The following is a 21,792-nucleotide window of genomic DNA, read 5'->3' on the forward strand; positions in this document are numbered from 1 at the left end:
GTCATCATTCTATTGTCCTCCCAGCTGCCTTCTCTGATACTGCTATCCCTGCTTTGGATGAGCACCTTGCTTCTATTCGTGGTACTTGGACCAAAGTTCACTCCGCTCTCAAAACTGCGGCTGATTGTTTTAAATTTGATGCAGATAAACGGCGGGGTGCCAACCCAGTTTACCAAGTGGGTGAAAGGGTGTGGTTATCATTGCACAACATTAAACTAAAAGTCCCTAGCATGAAGTTTGCCCCCAGATTCCTTGGTCCATTTCGTATCATTAGGAGAATTAATCCTGTCTCCTATTCTCCGGCGCTTCCTGTCTCCTTACGAATTCGTAACACCTTTCATAATTCCCTGCTCAAACCTCTTATCTGCAATAGGTATACTGTCCCAATTGTTCCCCCTCCTCCATTAGTTGTTTCTGGACAGGAGGAGTATGAGGTCTCTTCCATAATCAATTCCAGATTTTCTCTTGGTTCCTTGCAGTGTTTAGTTAATTGGAGGGGGTATGGGCCTGCAGAGCGTTCTTGGGTTTCGGCTTCTGACATTCATGCTGGTCGCAAGATTCGTTCTTTACACACCAAGTTTCCTCTCAAGTCTGGTCCTGCCCGCCCGGTGCACGGTCTTCAGGTGAGTGTAATATAACATATTCAGCCTCACCTTGCTGCATTTGCGCTCAGTGGCCGTGCGTCTGTATACCCTACCCCTGCAACATGCTGATGGGCGCTGGCCGCTGTGGATCCACACCAAATTATAGCCCCACGTCCGCCCACGTTTATGAGAACTTCGGCGTGCGTGTGTCACGTCACGCGGAAGACGAGCGTTCATGTTCTAGGGTCAAAGGCCGATTTTCAGCTCCATTGGGGCTTTCTCACCGCTGTCCTTAGGAAATTTGGGGTTCCAGATACCTTTTTTTATCTGCCATGGCGGCATTATATTCAACACCGGCGGCAAACATACTCAATGGGGGATTCTTGTTGGATCGATTCCAGATCACAAACAGGACCAGACAGGGGTGCCCCCTATCCGTGCTCTTGTATGTCATGGCCCTAGAACCATTAGCTGAAGTATCCCAAGTAAATTACTCCATTTATGGGGTCCACATAGGTGCAAAGGAATTCAAGGCAAATTTATTTGCCGATGACATACTCCTCACATTGACACAACCCCAAATCTCCCTACCTAATTTAATACAAGCAATCAACGAATACGGATCACATTCCTATTACAAATTAAATATCTGAACCAAGACACTGTGAACTCCCGTAACCCCTTAAGGACACATGACATGTGTGACATGTCATGATTCCCTTTTATTCCAGATGTTTGGTCCTTAAGGGGTTAAACATTCGCTTTTGACTGGAGAGAGGATTACTTAACCTTCCTAGGAATCCGTATTTCTAAAATGGATACAGTCCTGGGAGGGGGATGGGGGGAGGTTTATCATGGCACGGTAGAATAGCTGCCTTCAAGATGATTCTCCATCCCAAACACCTATACCTTATTCAGACGTTGCAGATCCCCTTATCTAAACAATACCTAAACAGCATGCAGAACATAATGTCCACATTCATCTGGGCAGGCAAAAGGACTGGAAACGCGTTGTCCATTTTGCAACTCCCGTTATTGGAAGGGGGTTTGAGCCTGCCAAATTTGAAGATCTACTACAGAGCAGCGATCTTGGCTTCTTCAGTAGCAACTCACAAGACGACAGAGACCCCTCAATGGGTCGACATATAATCTTTCTGGTCCCATAAACCAGGGATACACCATTTATTTTGGATACCTGAACAAACGAGACCTAGAGAACCGTTACCTCTAGATAGCTCTGAGTTAGCACTGAAAATATGGGATGCCCACCATAATGTGCTGACCGAGAGAGAGTCGTACTCACTAGCCATGCCCATCCAAACTTAATCATTGTTAACCCCACCTTTGAGTATATCACCACCCCACCTTTGAGTATATCACCTGGAATACCCATGGGTGCACTCACATACACCTTCTATACAAAGATACATCACTAAAGGCTTTTCCTGATCTCCTGGCCCAATTTGGGTTGCCTCACCGACCCCTTTTTTCCTCTTAATCTCCAATTAAAATCTGCACTTCAATACAGCTCAAAAACACTGACACGTTCAGAGCTGTTGCCGTTTGAGAAATTGTGCATAGAAGCTAATACACAGACAAAAAAAACAATCTCTAGAATTTACAACATTTGAATCTCCCAATAGCAGGTGATACCACATAAATTTATGACAGAGTGGCACAGAGACCTAGATACAACATTTCAGATAAACAATGGTAGGAGGCTTTCTTGGCCTCCAAGGGCAACACGGCCTGTGTCTCCCACATAGAGCTGTAACGTAAAATTCAATACAGATGGTACTATGTACCAGAAAAGTTAGCACGCATGTTTCCCAAAACTACAGAGAGATGTTGGAGATACAAGGGGGCTACGGGCTCGATGTTCCACATATGGTGGTCGTGTCCTGACCTAGTACTGGCGAAAAGTACAAGAGATACTCAATGAGACCCTATCCCGGCGCTGCACCTTATCACCTGGTTTGGGGTTGCTGTTCATGGGACTCAAACAATACACACCGGTGGACCGCAAATTCCTCTTCCAAACCCTAATCGCTGCTAACACACTGATTGCTAGAGAATGGAAATCCGTGACGGCCCCTACTAGGGGAGCGCTTTTACGCCAAATACCAGCAAATTGGGAATATGAAGCTATGGCACATTTAAAGATCAGGTCAAGTTGCGTCACTGAACAAGCAGGTGACATCTGGAGGGAAAGATGGGGAAGCGAAAACTTAAACGATATAGATTAATTTATAATATATGGAGAGAAAAAAAACATCCTCCACAAAACTATACCAGATACCACACAACAACAGTCACTAAATAAGGGAGACCTGCAAGACTAAACCTCCATCAGGGAGATTGAAAAAGGTCCTTTTGCTGGTCATCACTGGCCTGTGAGTGAACCTCTCTCCCCCGGAACATATATTATTCGTGCTCACATTAGAAACACTTCTTACTCACTTGTCACTTCAAGGGCAAGCAACAAAAAGTAACACCCATGTGTACATAGTTTGGAATTACCCTATTTTCTCGCATTCCTCTCCACTACACTACCCTATCTCTTCTTTCTGTTTTTCCTGTTTCTAACACTCCTTCCGAATAAACTTCCCTAAGGTAATGTCTACCACATAAGGACAGCCCCACCTACCAAACCTGAGCAACAAACACCCACGAAGGTGTGACAGCGGTAAGACAGTTAATCACGGAGCTCCTGGATATGTCTGCAAACCCAACACTACTCACTGTCAAAACACCACTAGACATTAACAGGAGTGATGCACAGAGTTTTAGACTCTGACAAAGTGAGTCCCTCCTATTCCATAATCCATGCATGTGACAGACTCTGATTTAGGGGAACAAACAATGATAGTATGTTTGATCTGTGTATGGCCTGGTTTATGATGTGACCCAGTGGGTAAAATATCCCGTATATGAAAAAGGTGGTAATGTAACATGTTGACTTGCAAGACAGAGCCTATGGAGGTGCACTAAAGCACTGTGTATTAAAACATGTGTTTGGAACATGCCTTTTCCCCACTAATCTCCCAATCTTTTTTTCTGTACCCCAAAAAACAATAAAAATTGTCAAATTGAAAGAAAAAGAAACAATAGTTTGGACAATTATCTAAATAAGCCCTTTAGTTTATATGACACTAGATGATTGATTAATCACAAGAGAATATAAATAATTGAATTAATATATTCCATATTTTAATATCTCTAAAGAGAGTTTGATTCACACTCTACTACTTTTAGATTAAACAACTACACATTGATATGTATTTTACATTAGGTTTTATAATGTGTTTAGAATAGAAACTCTGTCTATCTGTCGGTCTGTCTATTTAGCTAAAAACAGGAATACACAGTGTGACTAATAATATGCAATGTGGGGCCTGCTAATTTCTTGGCAACACCAGAATATACCCAGTCATCAAAACATTAGTACAAGTTACGCTCCCAGGGAGCATCTGCTAATTAATCCTCCCCCCCTCCCAGTAATAATATGAAGGGAGATGGGCTGCTGAGATATGACAATGCTTTCTCCCAGCATATCACAAATGAGAGAGAGGCTGATACATTACACTGAAAGGTACATAAGGGGAGTGGAATATATATATCAATTTCTATCTTGAGATGAATAAAGATGGTTAGAGATAGAGTGGTTTAGTATGATGTCTTCAGAAATGATGTAATTATTTCCCATAAAACTTGCTTCAAGGTCGATGTATACTTTTCTGCTTTTTTGGACTCTGTGTTTTACATTTTATATGTTTCCATTTATTTTGGGAGGTCATTTTTTTTTTAAAATGTATTCTACGTTTTTGTATTTTATCTATATTATTTCTACATGGAAAACTAAAAAAAAAAAGCTTATCATAGAGTTTTTGATTTCAACCACACTGTGTTTGCTACAGAAAAAAAAATATAGACATAAAAACGTATTACTGCTGAGCATAGTTCAACTTTTTACTTTAACCTTCAAATCAAAGGTTGGATATGAGAGTGTTTGCTCCTCATCTAAGTATATTGGCACTGGGATCACCAGATACTTTCACTCAAGCTGTCAGTTATCACATCAATAGGTTGCATAGTCTTTAGAGTTCTAAGATAGATTCCCATGTGGAACCTTCAAACAGAGATTTGAGAGGATGTATAGCAGGGGATTTCTTGAGTAACATCGAGCAATCTGTTGTGGGATTTAGCAAGTTTCCGTTGAACGTTACTTTGTTTTATTTTTTTTCCTCTTTTCATTTTCTCAAAACAATTGTTGGATTTGCCAGTCTGTGAAACTGACAATCTTATAGTTAGCAGCAAACAAATTAAAAGTACAGTAGCCAACAGAAATGGCTATTAAAAAAAACTAGTAGGAGGTCAGAACTTTATTGTGGAAAAACTCAATATAAACATGCCTCATGATTTTAATGGAATTACGGGAGTGTGATGAAAAGGGTGAACTGAATATGTACCAGAGAGATAAGATAAAGTGATCAGATGTTGATAAAATATGTAGAATAGTGATGTCCTGAACAGTTCGCCAGGAACTGTTCGCCGGCGAACATAGCGCGATGTTCGGTCCGCCCCCTATTCGTCATCATTGAGTAAACTTTGACCCTGCAGCTCACAGTCAGCAGACACATTCCAGCCAATCAGCAGCAGACCCTCCCTCCCACACCTTCCCACCTCCATGACGAATAGGGGGCGGACCGAACACGCTATGTTCGCAGGTGAACGGTTCCCGGCGAACTGTTCGGGACATCACTAATGTAGAATTTAGAGGAGATAAAGTGGTGCTCAGGAAACAAGGATTGAACTTGGTCCTCAGTACTCAGACTAGGATGGCTCTGCTTGTTTATGTTCAGTTTAAAAAAAATATGCAGAACACACATCAACACAATGTCTAACAAATGCACTGATTAAATAACAGCTATCTAATGTTTTTTCGTTGGTTAATTAAGGTTGCATATTCATCCAAAAGACAGACTTCAATATTTGCACCACTCTACAATATGTTAGGGGATATTTGTCAGAATGTTCTGTTCTAAAAAGTGGTCTTAAGTACAAAGATGGGGCAATCACCATGGAAACCAATGGTACCAACAGACAAATTCTATTGGTGACTCCTCTTCTTTTACACTGTTGCACTAATTTTTATAACAAAATGCTATGAAAACTCTCCTTAATATTTGCAGACTCCATAACAATAAATAACAATTTATATTTTTTTTATTACTCTTACAGTCATTCTCATCCCTTCAACATAAACCATTGTTTGTTGATCTAACTGTGGAAAATGGACAACGATTGAAGGTCATATATGGCTCTGCGTTGGGATTTCATGCTATTGATGTTGACTCCGGTACAGTGTGTGACCTCTATCTGCCAACACACGTAAGAAACATGAGTTTTGTTGTTTTCTATGCAGAAAAATGTAGTATCCTTTACTTGCCGAGACCATGCATGGATGACCAGTATCTCTCCAGCGATACATGCCTTGGTATCAAATTATAATAGAAATAAAGAGTAATATCACTTATTCACAGGCTAATCCATATCTCCCACAGTCTTTCAATTAAGGTATTGAAAAAAATCAAGTTTTCCACTTTCTTGATTGCAGTTGACTATTTGTCTATCACTGTAATTATAATAGAAGAAACTAGAGCGTAATTTGTAAGATTATCTTATGAACCACTCTAATATTTATTTACTTGTTTGTTTTATTTATTTATTTATAAAATATTTTACCAGGAAAGATACATTGAGATTTCTCTCGTTTGCAAGTATGTCCTGGGTCCACAAAACATTGCATTGATACAATAGGGTACAATAAAATACAAAAACAATATTAATACACAATATATGCAAAATGTAACATAGAACAGGTAGGAAATATAAATGACCCGTGCATTCTGTTTTGAGGTATGTAGAGAGGGATCTCTTAAAGGACTTGGGGAAGATTTGAAATTGTGCAGGAAGTCATTCCATAATTGCGGTGCTCTGTAGGAGAAGGAGGATCGGGCTGCTCTCTTTTTGTATTGAGGTAGACTAAATAAAGTGTTGGTACTGGATCGGAGGTTATAGGAGTTGGGAACAGTCGAGGGGAGCATTCTGCTCTGGTAGTGCGGGTGCTTCCCAGAAAAGCTCCAAAACACAAGGCTGGAAAGATGAAGAGTGCATCTGGATTCCAGCCACAGAAAGTTTAGTTCTTTTAGCATGTAACAATGGTGGGTCCTTTTGCAAAGGGCAGTGGAACAGCTGATTGAGCTCTGGGTGCTTTGCTGGGCTGGGGGTTTGTTTTGCTGCTTTATCAGAAATATTCATATTTAGAAATGTTATGTCCCAAAGTTTGGCCTGTGCTTAAATAGTGAATGTAATGCTGCGAGTGTTTACTCAATAAATTGTACACACAGGCATGAGGTCCCAAATCCAGAGGCAGTGCATTACTTACTGTATACAGGATGAGTCAACACAAGGCTTTCTTACTACACACACTATACAGCTCCCTAACCTATACCATTGTCTCAGTGCCTTCCAAACCAACAAGATGGTTGCTGCTTCCAGATGACCAGTACATCCTCCTTCTCTTAGCATGCACTGCAGCAGGACAAAAGGAGAGGGGCATACTACTAATTCCAACCTGGGAAAACTCTGAGACAGACAGTGAGTCTGTCTAAACATCACAAGAAAAAAATGCCAATTGCTGTCAGTCTGAAAGGGTTAAGTTATTGAAAACTGTTCTCATGAAACCGAGAAAATTGAAAACCAAAAAATACCTAAAATTTTACAGGTTCTATATTTTGTTTATTAGTGTGCATGTTTGTCAGTTGTTGTGTTCAGTGATTTTTAATTCATTCATTTGTTGTTAGTTATACATATTGCATGCATTTTATAAACAATCCGATAGGGCTGTCGCTATGCCTCCGGGTTCCATGCAATCTCACTATTGTATTGTAACATTTCCCTGATGAACTGAATGTAGGACTGTGTGTTCTAGACTAACCTGCTCTATTGAACAATACGCTGAAGGAATCCAGGTTTTAAACTGTATGTAGCACAAATGTGAAAATGACCTACTTTAATTCCCTTTACATCACTGGGAACTGCATGGTTTGCTGTTTAAAGATATATTATTCTTTTCTGTTTGTAATATGTTAAACATATACTACAATAATTGTAGTCAGCTCATCAAATTAAGGATGATTAAAATATAAAAGTGGCATCTTCTGTAGCATGCTTTGCTTGGATCAGGAGTCGCCACTGACATTAGAAACCTTAGCTTGTGGAGTCTGATGACATCACATACAACCCTGTTTAGAGTTCTTCACTAAAGTGAGAATTGTTGGGAATTTAAAGTCTATATTTTAAATTTTAAGGCCAAATTAGCCAAACCTGAAAAGTTTCCCAAGTCAGCTCTTCTTCCAGTGCAGCTATATTGGTCTTAAATTCTCACTCTAGTGAATAACCAGGTGTTGGCTGGTCCATTTACTGTGCGTTATCATTTATTACGAATAACCCTGTGCTATTACACACTTAAAACTTTCATGAACACCATTCAACTTTTATTGCAGCCTCCCCTTAATAGACACTATTGATTAAGAGATCCCTAAATCTAGTTTAACCCTTTCAGGACATCAACACAATCCTGGCTCTAAATTAAACTCAGCCACTCATTGTCTCACTTTGTGTACCTTTCATGGGTAAATGCAATTTATTCCTTGCATGCCTTATGTTATGCACGGGAATGGCCTTAGATGTGTACAAACTTTACAGGCACCACACTATTTAAAATGTCTTATGGCCACACTTCTGGAACTTTGGGACAAGGGGATAATGCATATGTGTATTCTTAGGGTAGACCTCCATCATACGGCAATAGGGGAAGACGGGCACTTCTTCTTAGAGACACCCCAACAGGAAAAGTAAGCAAAATGAAGAGGTGTAAAAATGAAAAGAAAAGATTGTGGAGAACAAACTAGAGAATAGTTAAAGAAGGAATATGTAGTAGCTAGCCATTTCCCTACATTTTATAACTATGCAAAATGTATTGGTACTTTGTAACTGAAGATTAATAATAAGTGGAGTAATACTTGATAAAAAAAAAAAGTGTTTTTCATTTAAATCATCATCATCCGAAATGTTTGAGGATGAATTAATTTAGAATGATATTCGTGACGGACCGCCTGGCACCCCGACCGGGTACCTCCGTCAATCACTACTTCATAGTAATCCTGGAGTACCATAAGCACCGCACCAGACACCATAACCATTGTAAACCCCACAAACTGCCGCAGCTTGGTTGGGGTCTTGCTGTCCTCTACCTACCCTGGACCCAAGACCAGGATCCAGCTTCCAGAGGGTAGACCTCTCATAGTCCAGGGAGCAAAGCAGGCTGCTCTTACAAGAGCAATTGTTGTAAACCAAGGGATTATAGTGATTATAGCAACCCCCAGAGTGAATGTAGCTCTCCAATCCCCCCAAACGTGAGCCTAGACTTCATGATGGGTAAAACTAATCTGTTTAATGGCAGCCACAACTGGCCTTATATGCAGGTCCCCATGCAAGGGGCACTCTCCCCTGGACCTGAGATTAGACTACAGTAAAAACATACACACAATTACATTGGCTCTCAGGTCCAGGACACTCCCATACAAAATAGTTCAATCCCTCCCCTATGCCTGGGAAATTATTGAGTCAGCACTGTATTAAACTCAATTACCTCCAAGCACAGAAAACATACAATTGTATAAAAAACCCAAAATACCTTAAAACACACAACATCCCCTGCCCCGAGTTACATACCCTGATAGTCCTGATCTGGGTGACCAACATATCCAAAAATCACCCGGATCGGTTCAGGGGTTCAGGAATTTCCTGGAAGTAATAATTGCCTGACCGCATGCATGGTCCCATGTCCAAAACAGTTCCAGAGAATAAGGGCTGACGGTCGGTCTCTCTTTCTGGAGTACAAAAGTACATAAATCACCTGAAAGGAGCCTTTTAAAGTGCATTGGGCAAGGTATATTTAAAGGACCCATAGTCTTTTGGTAAGAGGCTGGCCAGCAGGCCCCTCCAAGAACATGTGACGAGGCTCAGTTCGTCACAAAATCCTAAATAAAAATCCCCAATCTTTGCAGGATTGTATCCATGAAGTACCTAAAGTGGCTGTCCGAGTGGCATCCACTAGAAGTGGTGTTAGGCAGCAATGTCAACACTGCCTTTTTACAAAACAAGGCAGTGTTTACACTGCTGAGGATGCAAGGACAATCTCTTTGCCTCAGAAACCCTTCATTAAGCTGCAGTAGTTATGTGCCTATGTGTCCCTTTATGCATATTTGAGCAAGGCCCTCTGCACATCATTTAAAATTAATAGATTCTTTTTTTTTTTTTTTTGTGGTTTTATACCCCCGTCATAAGTTGTCTAATGCTGCAGAACATGTTGGCCCTATATAAATAATAATGCTACCAATTAGGTATCTGTGCCTTTAGCAACTTTAGTTAATTCTACATTCTTCTATCATCTTATGGAATCTTGAAAAGTCAAACAAAAGTAACACACAAGCCATTTTACAGGAATGATTAATAGTGTCTGTAAATGTTATATTTTTAGTACTGCTTTGGAATTTGCTGCTGTTCTATGGGAGATCAATTTGATCAACACTGTAAAAGGTAAAAATAAATGCAGTTGGCTGGCCATGTTGGACGAAAGCCCAGAGCCAAAATGTGGAATTATTCAGGCCAGAAGAAGGTAGCAATGTGTTGGCAGAGCCGCTGGAGATTCTTGCCAGATTCTTATCTTTCGACGCAACTACATTTCTGGCACTGGGATCTATCATGATAAAAAAAAAAAAAAATTATCAATTGATTTTATTTTTAGTAGTTTTGTTCACAAATTGGAATTTTTTTTGGCCAAAAGTAGGCTCTATAATTTGCAAGATGTTAAGTTCAATCATAATCTTTTCACAGTATATAAAGGGTTGATTTAAAATGGTTTGCATACATTGATACGATGAACTTAACTTGCTGAAATCAAGGCCAATGACTCTACTGTGTTACAGTTAAGGTTTTTTTATAGTGTAGGCTTGAGATATGATAAAGGATGCATAGACCAAAATGTGGTCTAATTAGTCAATTATCATTAAAAGCCATCACTAACATGTGCTGGGCCAGTTTATTTACTGATGAGTGTCAATATGTATTCCTTGTCTTTGGCTCCTGAAGTCATTTGTTTGGTTGTGTGCTGTGGCCCTACTTTATTTTGCCATTCTTTTCTATGTTCATCGTAGAAATATCTAGATATATATGTAGATTTATAAGCAGGTTGATGTCCTCCTAATAGCACTGTAAAGAAAGGTGCACTTTTGTTTTTAAGGAATAGCTAAGGATGTGGCTAGTGGAAGGGCAATAGCAATAATTCTTAGTTGACTGCAATGCTCACCAATACAAGATATTTTTTGCAGTTTTCACTTTGATTTCTGTGTGGTTTGTTGCTGTAGAACTCTGAGATTTATGCAAGCTGACTAAACATTCTAAGTTCCTTGAAAAGAAGGCACTACGAAAGAGGTACAAGGAGATCTGGGCGTTATGGTTGATTGTCCTTCAAAAATGGCATGGTCCTCTGAAGTGAGAGACAATTTATTAGTGTGATGCAGTTTTGGTTCACAACAAATGGCCTAGGAGTTTTCTTGTCCAAATGGGTAAGATGCAATGGCACTCACTATAGCTGAACCTAAATTAAGATGCTCCAGTCAGTACTGGTCACATACCATCTCAAAGTATGTAAATAAGAAAACAAGAAAAAAAAAACAAATTTTAAACATAACAACAAGATTAAAGCTAAAACATTTATGAATAATTGTTTTGGTTACTATCCTGGATTTCAAAGAAGAAGAGAGACCATACACATACAAAAATGTATGTTAAGGTATACTACCAAATATTAGGTGCAAATTTGACTATTTGTAAGATACAGCACTTAACATATTACCCTACAAAACCACAATTGGTTGGTACATACAGCGCTGAGCAAGTTACCATTTGAGACCATGATTGGTTAGTAGATTGGTTAATTTTCAGCGCACCAAGCTAATATACATGTTCTTATTGAAAAAGCACAAATTAAAATCTCAGCAATACCACATGCAACCACATGGCAATAAAGGTTGCTGTGCTGGAAGAAATTGTAATATATTGGCACTCGTGATCGATATAATGTATGTTGGATGATTTGCAAGGAGTTACAAAAGTGATAAATTAGCCACATTTAGCAGCTTAATTCTGCAGAAATAAAACTCCTACAGAATTCATGTGTGTTACAGCTACTACCAAATCCCACTTCATGTCTCCAGGCTTCTCTCACTGTGTGAATCACTTTTTCTTAGCCAGATGGCTCCGTGAGCTCCTTGCACCTATACACAGAAATAAAAAAAATAAAAAAAACATGACAGATCGCGTCCATCTCCACCTGGATTTCATATTAAACTGGAGACAAAAATTCATTATAAATTAATTTCCCGTTTATGATGAAAAGTAGAGCAAAAAAAAAAAAAGACAAAACCTTTCTTACAGAAATTATGTTCCTAATTTAAGGCTCCCCTGGAGACTAGCACGTAATTGCACTCTTTGTAATAAAAAAGGGAATATCACAATCTGCTAAAAATAAATATATCTCCTCCCTGCTCAGTGCCATAGCTTTGAATAAAGTGAAGACACACTTGGATCTGTGTACTACATGATCGAACCCTTTAAGGGACATTTGACGTTAAAAAACAGGCACATGAAATTTGGAGTGAATTTAGCATCATAATTTGTGCAATAGCTGCGTTGTAACAAACTGACAAAAAAAAAACTGCAATTCTTTCCAAGGATCCTAATGCTGTACAAGACTATTTTTTTTTATTTTTCTTCCTACTTCACTTTCTCATGTTAATACCAAGGCAACGCATAAAAATTGCTCTCCGGCTGTGGATTCCAGTTTTAGTGTTACGGATAGTGGTAGCTGAGACATGGATTGAACTGATTGGAGTGAAATTAGTCTATCGGGCAAGTATAGATACTACAGTTTTATCTACCTGTTACATGGATACATTGTGGTCTCTGATTGTGACAAGGTAACAGTGAAGGAACTGTTAATTGGGTAACGGCAATGTTCTTGCATTTGTTTTTTGTTTCTTCTGTGTGTTTATTTTTGGGTTTAATTTGCATAACTAATGAAGAAATTATTTGGCATTGAATATCTGCTGGCAGATGTAATTGCGAGTTACTTGATTTGGGCCAAAAAGTAGATTTGTGATGTTTCAAATAACTGAAGCAAACATTAAATGGTATCTGTTTTTAAAAGTTTGAATTATATGTGGTTGGGGTGTTATATTTCTCAATGTGTTGTTGTTGTTTTTTTTTGGTTTTTTTATTATTAATATGTTCCTCCCATTTAAACTTGTGTTTAAATTTCACAACAGTTTGGCTGTATAGAATAAGAAAGTATAATTTAATTTGTGAGTTGCATTACCTTTTATTTTAATAAAACATCTGTAATTATTGGCTACACTAAAGGGAGGACTGGCAGGGAGGATTGAGGGTTAATTGCCCCCCAGGACACTAGGATAGAGACAATAGTGAACTGTGAACCTCACACCATAATACTAAACTAAATTATGTAACTGTATTATTTTAATTAGTATAAAACAATTAAGATAAAATTAACAAAGAGAGTGGAATGTGCTGATTTTGGCTCAAAATCAAATGTTTTATCTCAAACTAGGCTATTTGTTTGCCGGCTCCCCCTTACCCCTTACCCCTTACCCCCCAAGGCAAATGTACCCTCTCCCTAGCAACATTAGTATCCCACAAGACTCATCTTATGTAAAATGCCATTGCATCTGAAAACAAATACTTGCACATCTAGGGTGGGCGGCCTTATCTATGTATTGTAATGCTACAACTTAACACATTCTTGAGTTGGCTGCAGGTGTGAGGACTTGGCTGCAGGTATGAGTACTTTGTCCTTTTCATAGCTATAACCCTGTTACCAAAATGTGTTGCTCTCCTAGATCTACGTGCTGTTGAGCATCAGAGCCAGTACTGCTCTGCAGAGGTTTTCTTTTCTCAGAAATTCAAACATTGTCAGCGTGCCAATATAACCCATGAAAGGTCTGTCTTTTAACTGACCCTGTCACAGGTAACCAGGCTATGTACATATATGGAAAATTACTTTTTACCTGGAGCAAAAGCATTTTTGGTGTTTTTGTTTTTTTTGCTGCAGTTGGAAGTTAACAGTGAAGAAAGAAAAGCAAAATGTAAAATGTCCTGTCATGTCTTACCTGGCAGTGTGAAAATTCCATAAAGAAAGAGAGTTAAGTAGTGAGAGTTAATGTGTTGTTGATGAGCAGTATTTGTTTTCCTTAAAGAGTTACTCCAACCCTTAAACATTCTTTTTTTTTTTTTTAAGTTTACAATGCCCTATAGGACATTCAGTTAGGTTTCCAGGCCCCCTGTTAAAAGCTTTTAAACATGTCTGACAACCAGCGCTGTGCAAAGCCCCCGGCGCTTTCTTCCACGTCCATACCTGACGTCATCCCACATAGAGAAGCCTGTAATTGGATCATTTTGCTAGCCCATAATGTACGCGCGCAATCTGAGCTGGCGGGTGGAGGGAGTAAGATTTTTATTTATTTATTTTTAAAGTGTATTAGATTAGCAGAGGGAGGCTGGAGAGATCGCACACAGTGAATGAGGAGGATCATCTCCCGTTTGGAGATTAATTTTATGTCAGAGCACAGAGCTCACTGTCAATAGACCTAAAATATGCATACAATATGCACAGAATTTACATTAGGCAGTCCGGTGTTCTATGAGATAAGTATACTTATGAGATTTCTATATGGACGTTGTAGCAGGCCTGCTGACAACTCGCCCGGTTGTCCCTGCTCAGTCACGTCTTGTCCCTGGAAGGGAATTAGTTATAGAACAGAGAGACCCATTTCCCACCCAGTAACCAGATGACACTCAACTTTCTTGGCCACACTCAGCTCTATACTTTCCCCATGCTAGGGGTGGATCACATATAATGACAATGTCCCATCCCAGGGTCCTCCTCCTCCCCAGGGTTCTCCCCCTCCCAGGTGTCTCCTGATGGAAACGGAACTCCAGTCCCTTTGTCCCCTGTTCCCACCACCCATTCTTAGGGTTTGCCACTTCCGGTGACCAGGGGGTCTTCATCCCATGAGCCTCTTTACCTGGGAGTCCCAGCGCGGGAAAGCTATGACTCCCAGCCACAGAAAGCCCCCAAATAGCCATTGTCCCCAAAAGAGTGTCCCCACCAATCTCAGGGACCCCCAGAACGGTAACTGCCTCTGCTCATGGGGTTCCTGGGTAAAACCAGGCAAAGGAAGTTCCTCCTTTCGGGACACAAATGCTCCCCTGGCCACCATCCGTGCATACGAATGGCGGCCACCCAGGTAAGCACTCATTAATTACTTCCTTTGCGGTATAAAAACTTATGTTGCAAGTCACCAACATTCTAGTTGATTGGTGTGAACACTCCAAGGGGCACTGTGGATGTCCCCATTCTGGAACTGAACAGGGTGGGAAGCAATCCACGAATACTCCCCCTAGGCGGCGTTCGTCTAACGAACAGGCCACCACCCAGGGTCAGCATGCGCAGAGGCTTCCCTTGCAGCTTGTGGTTTCGACACCTCATTACGAGGTGTGAACGTTCTAAGACAACATTCTAAATGAGATTTCGTGGTGGTCCACATTCGGGAGGCAAACTGAACCCATTCGCATTGAGCCCTCCCAAACGGGGAGCAGGTAAAAAACAATACAGGGGAAAACGCAGGGAATATCACATAGCAATTTACGAACAGGCAGCAGTCATCGGAGCTGCTCCTCTAATCTGAAGGTGTACCATGCATGCGCGCAGCACACCCTCCAGATACAGAAATCTGATGGGTGTACTGCACATGTGTGCGGTACATCCGTCAGATATAGAAATCTGATGGGTGTGCTGCGCATTCGCGCGGTACATCAATCAGATTTATATACTACAGCTTTCACTGTGTACTAATACAGTGGAAATAGCTGAGATGCAGGATTATGTGGGTGACACACTAGGGATTGGGAGGTTAATGGAGGTTATATACTGGGGATGGGGGAATAATGTTGTGACACACAGGGGATGGGGGTTTATAGGGGTTAATGGTGTGACACACAGGGGATAGGTAGTGACACACTGGTGATTGGGGGGTTAATGGGGTGACAGGTGTTAGGGGATGACACACTATGGATTAAGGGTGTTATGGGGTGACAGAGGATGTGGGGTTGTGGAGTGACAGTCAGGGGATCACCATCATTGACCGCCCCATCCCTGTGTGTCACACCATTAACCCCCCATCCCCAGTGTATAACCCCCACTGACCCCCCTATCCCCTGTGTGTCACCCAGCCCCATAACCCCCCATCCCAATTTACGAACAGGCAGAGGTCCCGCCATCCCCAATATATAACCCCCATTAACCTCCCCATCCCTAGTGTGCCACCCCCTAATCCCCTGTGTGTCACAACATTATCCCACCCATCCCCAGTATATAACCCCCATTAACCATTCTATATCTGATGGATGTGCCGCGGCCCATGCACAATACACCCATCAGATTTCTATATCGGAAGGATGTGCCATGTGCATGCACGGTACACATTTTAGGTTAGTGGCCCAGCTGATCGCGCGGCGCCTCAGTCCGAATTCTATCAGAATTCTATACCCCGAGACATGGTAGCAAGCATGCACGCAGCTGATCTCGCGTCACTTCCGTTGCCGCGGGTGCACCTGAAGTGACATCCGTATAGAAATCTGAAACATATAAATTTATGACACCGGTGTCCTATCAGAAAAGTATATCTATCATATTTCTATACGGACGTCACTTCCACATGCTATCTGATGGATGTGCCGCGTGCATGTGCAGTACACCCGTCAGATTTCTATATCTGGAGGGTGTGCCATGCACATGCGCAGTACACCTCCAGAATAGAAGAGTAGCTGATCCTGCGTCATTGGAGGTGGCGAGCATGAATTCTATACCCCGAGATCAGCAAGTGCGCATGCACGCAGCTGATCTTGCATCACTTCCAGTGACGTGGGTGCACCAGAAGTAAATCTGATAAGTATACTTTAACTTTTACTATAAACCCATGCACAATACACCCATCAGATTTCTATATCGGAAGGATGTGCCATGTGCATGCACGGTACACATTTTAGGTTAGTGGCCCAGCTGATCGCGTGGCGCCTCAGCCGAATTCTATCAGAATTCTATACCCCGAGACATGGTAGCAAGCATGCACGCAGCTGATCTCGCGTCACTTCCGTTGCCGCGGGTGCACCTGAAGTGACATCCGTATAGAAATCTGAAACATATAGATTTATGACACCGGTGTCCTATCAGAAAAGTATATCTATCATATTTCTATACGGACGTCACTTCCACATGCTATCTGATGGATGTGCCGCGTGCATGTGCAGTACACCCGTCAGATTTCTATATCTGGAGGGTGTGCCATGCACATGCGCAGTACACCTCCAGAATAGAAGAGTAGCTGATCCTGCGTCATTGGAAGTGGCGAGCATGAATTCTATACCCCGAGATCAGCAAGTGCGCATGCACGCAGCTGATCTTGCATCACTTCCAGTGACGTGGGTGCACCAGAAGTAAATCTGATAAGTATACTTTAACTTTTACTATAAACTTTTATTATAAATGCAAGTTGCCCCAGCACACAAATATAACTCATAGCATGTGCAATATTTCAAGCAGAAACACTGCACATCCAAACTCATACCACCATGATCACTTCAAAAGACTAAAGTGGTTGCAGTACTGTTTAGGTAATAAGCTACTAGTGTCAGGGCTTTAAGTAGGATAACCTTTTTCTTCTGCAACTCTGGTACTGACTGAAAGCACCATCTTGGAAAATGTTGTTTGATTAACAAGATCTCCCTCCAGACACTCTGTGTTAATGCAGATACTCCCTCCAGACACCCTGTGTTACTGCAGATACTCCCTCCAGACACTCTGTATTACTGCAAATACTCCCTCCAGACACTGTGTTACTGCAGATACTCCCTCCAGACACTCTGTGTACTGCAGATACTCCCCCCAGACACTCTGTATTACTGCAGATACTCCCCCCAGACACTCTGTATTACTGCAGATACTCCCTCCAGACACTCTGTGTTACTGCAGATACACCCTCCAGACACTCTGTGTTACTGCAGATACACCCTCCAGACACCCTGTGTTACTGCAGATACTCCCTCCAGACACTCTGTGTTACTGCAGATACACCTACTGTCCTCCCCCGCGCCCCCACCCCTGCGCGGTGGGTGGGGGCCATAAATCACAATGGGGGGGACCTACTGTCCTCCCCCCGCCCCCACCCCTGCACGGTGGGTGGGGGTCATAAAAATAATGAGGGGGACCTACTGTCCTCCCCCCCTGGCCCTCACCCCTGCGCGGTGGGTGGGGGCCATAAAAATAATGAGAGGAGGACCTACTGTCCTCCCCCCTGGCCCCCACCCCTGAGCGGGGGTTGGGGGCCCTAAAAAAAAAATAAGGGGGGGACCTACTGTCCCCCCCCAGCCCCCACCCCTGAGTGGTGGGTGGGGGCCCTAAATAAAAATCCCCCCCAATCAAAGGTGACTAGGGGTCCCCAAGCCCCTAGTCACCCACCCCAAAATAAGTTACCCCCTACCTACCCCCGTCACTCTAAAAAATAGTGAGGGGGGAATAAAATAACTAACCTGTAAAGAAAAATTCAACTTACCATTTGACGTCTTCTTTTTTCCAAAATCTTCTGTTTTCAGCATCATAAAAGGCCAAATTAAAAAGCCATGAGAACCAACGCAATTTAAAAAAATAAATAAAATAATCCATCTTCACCCATGGAGGGCTCCGTGCAGACTGAGCTCTGCATTGGCGGGGAAGGCTTATAAATCCTTGCCACGCCCTGCAATTAGGCTAAGAACACTCTGATTGGCTGGTTTAAGCCAATCAGAGTGGTCTTTGTCATTTTACACAGCGTGGGAAAATTCTAAAGAACTTTCCCACGCTGTGTAAAATGACACAGAGCACTCTGATTGGTTAGATTCCAAGCCCACCAATCAGAGTGCTCTTTGTCATTTTACACAGCGTGGGAAAATTCCAAAGAACTTTCCCACGCTGTGTAAAATTACACAGAACACTCTGATTGGTTAGATTCCAAGCCCACCAATCAGAGTGCTCTTTGTCATTTTACACAGCGTGGGAAAATTCCAAAGAACTTTCCCACGCTGTGTAAAATGACACAGAGCACTGTGATTGATGGGCTTAGAATCTAACCAATCAGAGTGTTCTATGTCATTTTACACAGCGTGGGAAAGTTCTTTTGGAATTTTCCCACGCTGGGTAAAATGACAAAGAGCGCTCTGATTGGCTTAAACCAGCCAATCAGAGTGTTCTTAGCCTAATTGCAGGGCGTGGCAAGGCTTTATAAGCCTTCCCCCGCCCTGCAGAGCTCAGTCTGCGCGGAGCCCTCCATGGGTGAAGATGGATTCTTTTTTTTAATTTTTTTTTGAATTCTTTATTTTTGTTGTGCAGATTAGTACAGTGATGCCGGCAATGCCACGACAGCAGAAGCAAGCAAGTTTAAATCAACATAACAACTACATGGCATTTAGAAAATCAGCACATTTTTCAGTATTAGTAATTAGACAGGCAGATATGTCTTAGCAAGTAATTGAAACTAGACAAACAGGCAATGCTCAACGTTTAGACTTAAGTTTCATATTGTGAAAAAAAAAAACACTGGGTCGCAATTAACTGTACGGGCACCTTACCACTTGTGCAGAGAGCGTAGTATGCTAGTGCGCGGACAAGACATTGTATGTGTCAGTGAGTAGTAGAGAATTGTTGTGTAAGTAGCTCTCTATATTAGCTGTCACGTGAGTACTCGTGATGCTATTAGGCGCTGAAAAGAAAAGTGCTAGTATGGCATAAAATAAAAGCTTGTGTCTTAACATGGGTCTGGAATGCATGCAGTGCCCAAATAGCTGGTATCAATGTTAGCCAGGAGTCAACCAACCCCACATATGGGCCATTGCAGGAAGGTAGTCTCATTAACTGATCTGCGCAACCATTCGCGCTAAGGGAGATAGCCTATCCTACCTGTCGTATGTTAAGCAGGATTTAACACAGGCAGTTTTATACATATAAACATGCATTGTTTAAAAATTGAAAAATTAAATAAAAAAGGCGTTATTTAATTGTGCATTAGATAACAGGCAGAATTTGTACCACCATAACAGCTAGTGCTAGCAGGATTACAAACAAACAGTAACAGTGGTATGGCTTCTCATACATTGCACATTTTGTGTATTTTTACGATCAATACAAGAGTGAATCCATAACTAGAAGTATGTGAGGGCCATTTGGGCGTAATAACATAAGGTAGTAGTGTGCAGGGCACACTCACAGTAGAGTAACATGAAGGAGTTAATACCCGTGGGTAGTAACCTAGCGAGACAGGGTGGTGATCCCTAAAAAACTGGTAAGGTTTAACCTATACCCTTTGCATAGAGTCTCCCATTGCTGAATGGTAGGTAGTATGGGCCTCCCCGATCAGCCACCCATCTCCCCCAGACCTTTGCACAGTCCAGCGTTACAGTCTTAGGGATCCCATCTGTAGCTGCAGCTGGGTGCAGGGCTCTAGATCTTCCTCCACGCTGCTTCCCTTCGCTGGCTTTCTGGGCAAAGGATGAGCTTCCAGAGGAATGTCTCTTTAGAGACTGCTGTATGCGGCTGTGAAGGGACTCCGCAGGTCGGGGCTTTTGGCGGGAATAGGCCTGTTGCCTTCTCTTCCTCTGCTCTGTTGGTGCCTTGATCAGGCCTCTTTTAATGGGTTGCTGTACGATGCGGTGTCCGGGAGGTCGGGTTGGGGCCACATGTTTCGTCGCTGGTGTCTTCGCTTGAGGGTGGACCGCACTCCAGAACTGCGCCCAGAATCTTTCAAAGGCTTGAGCTATGCGGTCTTCTCCCTGTGGGTGCTTTGCTTCAGGCTTTCCTCCGGCGGCCATCTTGGAGCTCACGTGGCAGTACAGCCGCTCCGTGTGCCCTGTCAGGGCTTGTGGATGTGAGCCAGTAGGTGCGCCATCGGGGACCGGGATAACCCCCACCGGTCCAGAGGGGGGGGGGTTCGAGGTAGTTGAGTGGTTTCAGAGTCGTGTGCTCGCCGGGTCGGGAGATCGGCCGCCTCCCCCAATCCCCGGGCACAGTGGGCTGCAGAGGTAGCTCTGGCTGGAACGATGCCGGTGTACGGTGGGTGCCGGTAGATGCAGTGACTCTCCACCGGTACTCCAGGTGGGTCACTTTACCATTTGTATGTAGTTTTGCCTGAGATTCTGCAGTGTAAGGTCGGAGCTGTGAGAAAACACGTCCGGCCATCTTGCTGGTCAGGCCCCGCCCCGGATTATTATTTTTTGCGTTCGTTTTTTTTTTTTTTTCTTTTTTTTTTTCAATTGCGTCGGTTCTTATGGCTTTTTATTTGGCCTTTTTTGGGGCTGAAAAAAGAAGATTTTAGAAAAAAGAAGACGTCAAATGGTAAGTTGAATTTTTCTTTACAGGTTAGTTATTTTATTCCCCCTTTACTATTTTTTAGGGTGAGGGGAGTAGGTAGGAGATATCTTTTTTTGAGGTGGGGGGTGGGTGACTAGGGGCTTGGGGACCCCTAGTCACCTTTGATTGGGGGGGGAATTTTTATTTAGGGCCCCCACCCACCACTCAGGGTCGGGGGCTGGGGGGGGGACAGTAGGTCCCCCACCTTATTGTATTTTTTAGGGCCCCCGACCTTAGGACAGTAGGTCCTCCCCCCATTGTGCTTTATGGCCCCCACCCACCGCGCAGTGATGGGGGCCGGGGGGAGGACAGTAGGTCCCCCCACCTTATTGTATTTTTTAGGGCCCCCGACCTTAGGACAGTAGGTCCTCCCCCCATTGTGCTTTATGGCCCCCACCCACCGCGCAGGGTTGGGGGCCGGGGGGAGGACAGTAGGTCCCCCCTCATTATTTTTATGGCCCCCACCCACCACGCAGGGGTGGGGGCGGGGGGAGGACAGTAGGTCCCCCCAGTGTGTATCAGGGATCCTTAGGATAGGTGTCAATCCATATCTGCCAAGTGACCCTA

At 42.6% G+C, this 21,792-nt stretch overlaps 1 protein-coding gene across 1 annotated transcript in view; it reads left to right on the plus strand.

Moving 5' to 3' along the window:
• NRK (Nik related kinase) overlaps positions 1–21,792 on the plus strand; it is a 185,049-nt gene that overhangs the window by 147,613 nt on the left and 15,644 nt on the right. The window contains exon 29 of the mRNA XM_063431944.1: positions 5,826–5,975. Coding sequence (XP_063288014.1) covers positions 5,826–5,975 — 150 coding nt within the window. The remainder of the gene's footprint in view (positions 1–5,825; positions 5,976–21,792) is intronic.

This window comes from Pelobates fuscus, chromosome 9, assembly GCF_036172605.1.
Source record: "Pelobates fuscus isolate aPelFus1 chromosome 9, aPelFus1.pri, whole genome shotgun sequence".
NCBI classification, from domain to species: Eukaryota; Metazoa; Chordata; class Amphibia; order Anura; family Pelobatidae; genus Pelobates; species Pelobates fuscus.